The 9280-nt window shown below is 43.3% G+C and overlaps 1 protein-coding gene across 2 annotated transcripts; it reads left to right on the top strand.

The window, feature by feature from the left end:
- Positions 1-559: 559 nt before the first annotated feature.
- On the top strand, positions 560-9276 carry LOC133115372 (uncharacterized). 2 transcript variants are annotated; one of them, XM_061225247.1, is made up of 11 exons: positions 650-699; positions 2868-2945; positions 3062-3198; positions 3585-3617; positions 3847-3933; positions 4333-4430; positions 4816-5042; positions 6177-6302; positions 6993-7067; positions 7307-7381; positions 8140-9276. In XM_061225247.1, the coding sequence occupies exons 4-11, from the start codon at positions 3615-3617 to the stop codon at positions 8262-8264; spliced, it is 816 nt and encodes a 271-aa protein (XP_061081231.1). In that variant the 5' UTR covers positions 650-699; positions 2868-2945; positions 3062-3198; positions 3585-3614; the 3' UTR covers positions 8265-9276. The 2 variants fall into 2 exon arrangements, with proteins under 2 accessions (XP_061081230.1, XP_061081231.1); XM_061225246.1 differs by lacking the exon at positions 3062-3198 and having other exon boundaries at positions 560-699.
- The last annotated feature ends 4 nt before the right edge of the window (positions 9277-9280 follow it).

The following is a 9280-nucleotide window of genomic DNA, read 5'->3' as shown; positions in this document are numbered from 1 at the left end:
GTTTGTAGTGTTGGTGATGGAGTGTGTTTGTAGTGTTGGCGATGGAGTGTGTTTGTAGTGTTGGCGATGGAGTGTGTTTGTAGTGTTGGCGACGGAGTGTGTTTGTAGTGTTGGTGACAGAGTGTGTTTGTAGTCTTGGTTGGAGTGTGCTTGGTTTCTCTTATTCACAGGAGCACTGAAGCAAGTGTGACCTGCCACTGCTAATCACCTTACATGCCCGAAGCTGACCTAACTTGGAAATTTCCAAGGTTTTCTCATGACCCGTTACCGGTCTTAATTCCTTGAAATGAACTGATTACTCTCCGTAGGACAGGCTTAAAAATAGTCTTGTCCGTTTCATTATTTTCATTATTAATACACTGCTACAGTGATTTCTTAGTGCATGTGCTGCTTCCCCATTTCAGCCAGAGCACCATGCAGCCGTCACACATGGGAAACAGACTCCCTTTGTAGTGTTGTGGAATCGGTTTTGATCTCAGCCTTGTTATAAAGAGGAAGTGGGTACCCTTCGACTATTCCCCACCAGAAAGGCACTTCCAGAAACGGTGTGTACAGCACTTTGGCTGAAGGTAGTCATTTTAAGTGCGCTTTAGAATTAAACCGACACGGGTGTAGTAGGACGCGGCTGCTGAGAGAATGTCGGCGGGCGAAGATGAGCTGGTGTTCGAGAGCTTTCTGAGGAAAAGGAAGCACAGAATGGTGAGTTCTATATTCGTCAACTTTGCTCGAATTTATTTTCCACAAATTAACAATTAGTCAACAAGCCCTTTTAATTGTGTAACATTACAAAGGTAATTTGCTTCCGAATCCATATTTATTCACTGGTTGGTATTGCTGATACGAAATAACTGATGATCATTATCATTTGTTCCTATACAGTGTCTTTCAAACTCGTTCCTATTGGCAGCCTTAGTTAAAATTGTGCTCTGTCAAGCAAAAATCTGATTAATAAAACAAATAACCTGTTACAATTCTATATTTTGAACTTGTTGATGTTAATCAATAAAATAACATTATGTTGGCCTAAAATAATAACATTCAGCTCCTGGTAGCTACGTTAAAGTGTCCCCATTAGACCAGTATAACTGGCTCAGGTGTGTGCTGGTTCTTAACAATTTTTCAATGTTGTAGTTTATTCATGGTTACTTTAATTTGGTATATTATCTAGGCAAGTTGTTTTGTTGCATTTTCGCCCGTCATGTAAGTTTGTAACAGAAACGGAAACTTTACCCCAACTGCGATTTTTAAATGCCATCTTTCAGAATATGAGCATTTCTGATTGGCTGGCTGAACTTTCTCACCCAAATATTGATTATTGTGGATTGTCATAGATTGAGCCATTGTCAGTTTAGGCGTTTGTCTTTTTTAAAGAAATGTAGTACGGTACTGTGCGCATGTGTATATAAATGTCCTGGATGCATAGATGTGTATATACACATACCTACTGTTTTTACAGTCTTTGTGTATATGTTGTAAGGATAATTTTCTTAATTGACAATGTGGGTTAACAGAAAGACAATCACGTGATTAAAAATAACCTTTCATTTTTAATCCTTATTACTATTAGACCACTTTCTGAATTAAGTGCTTACTATGAGTATTTCTCTGTCTCTCTCCCAGCAGACAGGCAGCCTTTGACTTTAATGTCTCTGATTCTCCTAGAAGTGGGTAGCTAGCACATTCCGGTCTTACAGCAAGGTCAACAAGGGGTAATTCTTTGCAAATAAATATGAAAGTTAAACTCAAGTATAGCTATGGTCTGTTTCATCAGGCGATGCTCACCTGTGAAATGTTAAAAAGGGCATTTGTGCATGTGTGTATGCGTCTGTAACTGTACCTGTGCCAAAGATGTGCGTACAATAACGTTGACCCAGCACCACCACCCCCCCACCCCTGAACGATCGCTTCACTTTGGTTCAGGGTTTTATAAACGGTGTACATCCAAGCTAACGGAACGAACCCCGGAATGAGCGATCGCGCAGCAGGTCAGGGGGGGCGCTCCAGACTGCCGCGCTGAAGCGTCCGTTTGTGGGAAACGTGGCTCTCGAGTCGTCACGTGAATCTATGCAGGGCCCAGATAACCACGGTCCCTTTTCACATCCCTGCAGCTGCTGAGGGCGCCTTTTAAAAAGCTGAACTGCACCAATACAGATCTCTGTGGCTGATTCTGTGCCATGTAGTACCGTATATTGCGATATTAGACTGTATTACTGCAATATTGGGTAATACTGTGCCATGTAGTACCGTATATTGCAATATTAGACTGTATTACTGCAATATTGGGTAATACTGTACCATGTAGTACCATATATTGCAATATTAGACTATTACTGCAATATTGGGTAATACTGTACCATGTAGTACCATATATTGCAATATTAGACTGTATTACTGCAATATTGGGTAATACTGTACCATGTGGTACCATATATTGCAATATTAGACTATTACTGCAATATTGGGTAATACTGTGCCATGTAGTACCATATATTGCAATATTAGACTGTATTACTGCAATATTGGGTAATACTGTGCCATGTGTAGATACTGTCATTGCAGATTTTTTTTACTGGAACAAAGTGTAGCCTTCAACCTTTTAATTGCAATGTTTTAAATATTAAATTATTTAACCTTTACTTCACCTTGCAGGTCAAATAAGATTGGTATCTTATTTACAGTGGTTTACAATTTACAATTTGTCCAGAGTAGAATTGTATGACATTTCACATAGAATCATGTACGGTATTGATTATTTACATTACCTGATCAATTCTTCTGCTGTATGCATTTCTATTGTTCTGTTTTCTGTTGTGCTTTCGGAATAAACATACTGTACACAATTAAGGAGTCTGTTGTGTCGGTTTCAGAAGCTGAAATGGGTGACCTATTGGTTCAGGCTGCAGAACTCAGTGCTCTGCTTCTACTCCCAGAAACCGGGAAGTTCGGTAAGTGTGTCCCACTCTGACCTGAGAAGACTCGGGAGATGTTCGTACGTGGTGGGAAAATTGGGAATTACTCCAAGTTCCAGGGTCTTGGTGTATAATTGATGCGTTTTCCGTAGAAAGGGGTCCAGAAGAGATAATTCTTGGATTCTTTGAACCATTTTGCCAGACAGACTTGGAGCTTTCACATTTTCTCACATCTACCAAGAACTAGAAATGGAACCCCAATGGAGAAAAGCAAAAGAACCCTTGTTAGGTACATATAAATGTCTGACTCGAGCGTTTTCTAAAGGAACTGTTTCCAGTGATCAAACGTCATTATTTATTGGATAATGGGTTGAAGTAAACTGGTCGTTTGACTTTGTTTATACATGGTCTTGTACAATTGGTTAATTTATGTATTCCTTAATTGCACCCAAAAGGGTAATGACCATGTCTGTTAATACATTAATTTTACTTAGCATGTCACAATACTTAAGTGAGATATACACATACATTTATGCCACTTAATTCAAATACATGTGATGGTACATTCGAGGATGTGATACTACAATCTAGATTATTATTTAGAAAATATTGCATTTATACTTTAACTTTGAATTTGATGTCCAGTAAGATCACACTCTTGTTTTCATTTCACAGTTACAGCTGAAAGGACAATATTGTATATGGATGGTGAGTTTGGCTACAATATGTCTCATTTTATTCTCATAATATTAAGGCGCCACGGGTGAAAATGGCAATTTTGGCCGGACAGTCAATTTTTGACATGCTGCTTATTATGATATTTAGCTTGAACACTACTGTAGTTTCATAAAATATGGAAACGCAGTGTAGTGGAGGCTGGTTTAAGGTGGAATGGTGGTGGTGTGCCTCTCACTCGCCTGCTCGTGTGTTTGGCCAGGTAAAGTCCGTGCGCGAAGTTCAGAAGTCAGAAGGCAAACGCTATGCTTTTGAGATCGGCATGAAAAACGGGAAAAAGAAACTGCTGGTGAGTTATCTTTACTAAAACTGTGTAAAGTTCTACAATTGCCCGGAACCCCCGATAGCCACTCTAACGTAAGCGGTAAAGTGGGTGACCACTCAAATGGCTCTTGTCCTTAGCCATTTTTTAAAAAGCACACACACAAGTATTTTGTCTTTTGTGGCTGTAATATCTGTGATCCAGGACAATATACAAGCACTCAAGAGTAAGTAAGCTTGATGAACCCATAAATCGCTGCAACTATAGTATCCAGTGATATCAAAACGATTGTCGGGCCCATATTAATTTTTTATTTTTGAGAGACTGCTCGTGATTGACAGCCCATACCAGCCTTTCTCGTTGGTCATTACTGGGGCGGGCTAATGTTTTTCACGCGTCTCTGTCGCCCCCTGGCGGTGGAAACAGGCAGCAGACACGGCAGACCTCAGACAGACCTGGGTTGAGCTCCTGTGGAGGGCCATGCGGGCTCCGGGAGAGAGGCACTCCGTTCCTGCCTGCATCTGGTAAGAGCTGCCACAAATCCGACCCCCACAGATATTCATCACTGAATACACTTATACACGAAGTCTACGTGCTGGAGGAATCGATGCTGCACTGAACTACAGAAGGCCTTTCACTGCTATGACATTGGTTGCATTGTGACACCTTTGTGTGTTATAAATATTGTGCAGAAATTCACAAACTGTTGGTTACAACATTGACCAGTGTGATTAGTGAAATACACAACCTTGTCGCTGATCTGGGCTACTCGATCATAGTTAGGCGGTTGTTGTTGTTTTTGTTTTTGTGTTTTTTACTTCCTCTCAAGGTTACAAAAAAAAAGCGTCAGCTAAATGATGATTCGTTGTTATTATTATGTTCTCTTTTTTTGGGCGTGGCTTGCTGCAGGCAGGAAGGGGAGGAGCTGAGCGGGCAGGGCAGTGCGCACAGCAGCGGGTCGGAGGGGGAGCGGAGGGAACGGGACAGAGGACGTCTCCGCGCCTCTTCTGAACCCTGGGCCCTCACCCCGGAACCCCTCTGTCCCGGCACGCCCCGGGCCTGGACCGGGAGGGCCCTCACCCCGGAGCCCCTCTGTCCCGGCACGCCCCGGACCACCACCAAGTCCCCTGCACTCGGTCAGTCAATACAGGACACGTCTCTGTGCGATCCTTTCAGCCCACTCAGGCCCCGAGCCCAGCGTGAAGAGGCTCCGCCCAAATCCCGAGGTGTTTCGGCTTCGGTTGAATTGAATTTAGGAGGGTTTTAATTGGGCCTCAAAATAATAGCCCCGAGGGTGGCCTGTAGCATAGTGGTTAAGGTGCATGACTGGGACACGCAAGGTCGGTGGTTCTAATCCCCACGATAAGATCCGCACAGCCGTTGGGCCCTTGAGCAAGGCCCTTAACCCGCCATTGCTCCAGGGGAGGATTGTCTCCTGCTCAGTCTAATCAACTGTATGTCGCTCTGAATAAGAGCGTCTGCCAAATGCCAATAATGTAATGTAATGTAATGTAACAGTATAGTAGTAATTTCGATTGGTTGAAAAGGTATAAGGTGGAGAGTGCCGTATGGCTCTTTTGGGATTTTATGGGATTTTATGGGATTTTATGGTGATTACACTTGGGACTGAAAGGGTTAATGCCTATTTAATTTAATTGTAATTAATTGTATCTTTTTCAAATTTCATTTTCTTTCCTCTCCTCTCTGTTACCATTTTGCAGTTAAAAGTACAAACGCAAATCTTCATGTGTTCGGGTGTAGTGTGGAATGTGCTGTATAACATTAATTAACAGAACAATTGTTTTCCAAATGTTTTAGAGAAGTCTCTGCTGTCCCCTGTAAAGTAAAAATTGTATTTATTTATTTTTGCTTCACTACTTACTTGTCCTGTTGTGTATTTTGCTTTTGGTCAGCTTTGGTATGCAATAAGCCATTGCTTTTGTATGGTTTTGAATCCATTTCTTCATTTTGAGTTGATATAATTTCATGTTAAATGAAAAGGCCCTCAAAAGAAATTGCCATAGTGGGGCTACTTTCTTTTTGTGTCCTCAGTGCCCATGCTCTGGCATTTGAAACAGACTTTTGTAACCTCCGTGCTCTGGCGTTTGAAACAGACTTTTGTAACCTCCGTGCTCTGGCGTTTGAAACAGACTTTTGTAACCTCCGTGCTCTGGCGTTTGAAACAGACTTTTGTAACCTCCGTGCTCTGGCGTTTGAAACAGACTTTTGTAACCTCCGTGCTCTATCTCTGGTCTGGTCTCGAATGGCAGGTGCAGCCTCCTTTGATAGCGGTCTCTGGAAATCCAGTCTGGGACTGCAGGAAGAGGAAGAGGAAGAGGAAGAGGAAGAGCAGGATGCTGAGGAGAGCGACTACGACGTATTGCCATCCAGGACACGTGAGTGTCACCTCCTCCTCAGCGACCAACACGCATTAAATAACTTTAGCTCAGGACGTAAGAGTGGTGGTCTGACGGCTGGCAGTCGGAAAAGGCTGCCCGTTCATTCCCCCGCCCTGTGTCAGAGTGTCCCTGGGCAAGACGCCTAACCCCCCATTGCTCCCCACGAGCAGATTGGTGCCTTGCATGACAGCCTATTGACGTCGGTGTGCGAGCGTGTGGGAATGAGAAGCATCAATTGTAAAGTGCTATATAAATGCTGTCCATTTAAGTGACTTCGAGTACCTTCAAAAGTGAAAATAAAATGTTGTATTATTATTATTATTTATTATTTACCATTTACCTTTGTGGGTGGCATGGATGGTGCAGTGGGTTGCACTGCCGCCTCACAGCAAGGAGGTCCTGGGTTCGAATCCCCGTTGGCCGGGGCCTCTCTGTGCGGAGTTTGCATGTTCTCCCCGTGTTTGCGTGGGTTTCCTCCGGGTACTCCGGTTTCCTCCCACAGTCCAAAGACATGCACGTTAGGCTGATTGGAGAGTCTAAATTGCCCATGGGTATGAGTGTGTGCGTGAATGGTGTGTGTGCCCTGCGATGGACTGGCGACCTGTCCAGGGTGTATTCCTGCCTTTCACCCAATGGATAATGAATGAATGAATGAATTTACCTGTGCTAACCCTCCCCCTTCCGCAGAGCGTTTGCTTCAGGAGGAGAACATCTACGACGTTCCGCTGTGCAACATGAGGGTCACTGAGGAAACGCACCCAGGTGACTGGATAACTGGAGCCTCACATGTTTCCACCCTGTGTTACTCCCTAATGACCGAACCTGATCATATATGTATCTTATACTGTATATAATATTGTTAAGTGGCATTAAAACATGTTTTGTCAATGACAATACAACTGAATTTTCAATATATCCCTGATGCCAAATTAACATGGCTGTATTTAAAAAAAAAAATATTTTGAAAAATATATATATATTTTTTTTTCCTTCCTCTCAAGGTTACAGAGAAATTGAGGAGAGCATCTATGATGTACCAAGTTCTTTGCTGAGAAGACTGTCGGACCGGAGCATTGGTAAGGGCAGGAGATCGGTTTGCGCTTGTTATTAATGGTTTGTGCTGTTTTGTTATCTTGAACCTGATTGGCTATGGTGCACTTGCACAGAGGTGTGGCATACAGTCGTTTTGTTTCATTCCGTGCTGAAGGCACGCATAACACAGTCCGTTCTCGGGTCTACAAGCGAGTTGTTTGTTCATATTCATTCTTACTGGTACCTGACCTGGGTCAGATATCTTCTTTGAAATACTTTAATCCATTAGGGACACCACTGAAGTCCCTGCAGATAAAGCTATTTCACAAAAATTCTGAACAAAATATTTTGTATGATTTTGTACGATTTTGTACATTTTGGTTAGTAACATATTTCAGAGTAATCTGCAGCAGTGTTATTAAATGATCCCAGCATTGAAAGTAGTCCCAGCATTTCACACCAGGTGCCATGTACTGAGTGTGGATCAGGCTGTCTCCGCTACATGGGGGGGCGACATGGCTCAGGCAGTAAGAGCAGTCGTCTGGCAGTCGGAGGGTTGCCGGTTCGATCCCCCGTCCGGGCTGTGTCGAAGTGTCCCTGAGCAAGACACCTAACCCCCAAAATGCTCCTGACGAGCTGGCCGGCGCCTTGCATGGCAGCCAATCGCCGTCGGTGTGTGAGTGCGTGTATGAATGGGTGAATGGAGAAGCATCAAATGTACAGCGCTTTGGATAAAGGCGCTATATAAATGCCTGCCATTTACATGGGGCAGTACAGAAATGGGTGACCGCTCTCATTCCAGGGGACCAGTCAGAAGGGCTTTGGTCTCCTGACCGCGGAGGCGTCCCAGACGGGGATGATTCCGGCTTCCCCAGCGGGACGGCGGGATGGACGGCGCCCGCTCCGGAGGGTTTGACCGACCTATGACCGACTTCGGCTCTGCTGCAGCCAATCGGGGACGTCCACGGTGCCGAGGTCACGCCTTTCGACCGACAGCCGAAACGGTCCGGGCAACCTGGAATTTTTTCGATGCAGTTTCGGAGCGGAAAGAGAGACAATCGGTTCGTCCAGGGGAATATTGTCAGTGCAACTTTAAAGCGTCGCTCTGGATAAGAGCGTCTGCAAATGCCAGTAATGTAATGTAATGTAATGGGTTAAAGGTTCAAATCTGTAACCACAATCTCAACCTAGCAACCCCCACCAGTCCGTAATCCCAACAACCCCCCCACCACACTTCCCCCCACTGGGTCCTAAATCTCCCCATTCCCGCGATCATAAGTATAGATGCCTGGAAAATGACATGGAAAATGAATGGGAACTTGGAAACCTCCACCAAAAGTGCTTCTTCAGTCTGGGAGTGAAATTGGGTTTTTATGGAAATAGTTTCTATTGTTTTTTTTACTGTAATACTGTGTGTATCTACAGCTGGCTTGCTGCTGTGTTGGTATTGGCTGTGTTCAGGTAAGCAGGCCCATCTGTGTTTACTTAGGTACGCACATTTCATTTTGTTTAAAAGAATGTTTTATTGTCCATGGGGAAATACGTCTCAAAACCAGTTTTTTGGGTTAGAAATCAAATTCCAGGTTTTTTTTTTTTGTGGTACTGCAATACACCTTCTCTCCATGAAAAATGTTTCTTACTTTGTAATTCACTTCCACCACTGTAATAGTCCATTAATATCAATTACAAGTTACAACTTTGCTTTCCGATCTCTCTGTAGCATGAACGGGTTATTTATTTTCACATAAGCGTTATTAACCATGTTGTTTGCATATACCTGTGAAACTCATTTCTACAACAGAAATATCCAATAGTGTAGTTTGTAAATCAGGTTACTAATATGTGTCCTTGGACAACCTTTAAACTTGAAGGGAAGATGTCATTAAACAGCCAATGATATGATGAACACCAACCAGCATCTGACAACTCAAAAAATAAAATAA

This window comes from Conger conger, chromosome 16, assembly GCF_963514075.1.
Source record: "Conger conger chromosome 16, fConCon1.1, whole genome shotgun sequence".
Taxonomy (NCBI): domain Eukaryota; kingdom Metazoa; phylum Chordata; class Actinopteri; order Anguilliformes; family Congridae; genus Conger; species Conger conger.
The sequence above is the reverse complement of the archived record's forward strand: the minus strand, read 5'-3'. Positions and strand labels throughout refer to the sequence as shown.

What these genes read in the sequence shown, in the direction of transcription:
- LOC133115372 (XM_061225246.1), top strand. Translation starts at nt 637, where the DNA reads ATGTCGGCGGGCGAAGATGAGCTGGTGTTCGAGAGCTTTCTGAGGAAA. An exon ending in CCCAGAAACCGGGAAGTTCG is followed by an intron (nt 2,946 to 3,584) that starts GTAAGTGTGTCC and finishes TTCATTTCACAG; the next exon opens with TTACAGCTGAAAGGACAATA. An exon ending in ACTGTCGGACCGGAGCATTG is followed by an intron (nt 7,382 to 8,139) that starts GTAAGGGCAGGA and finishes CTCTCATTCCAG; the next exon opens with GGGACCAGTCAGAAGGGCTT.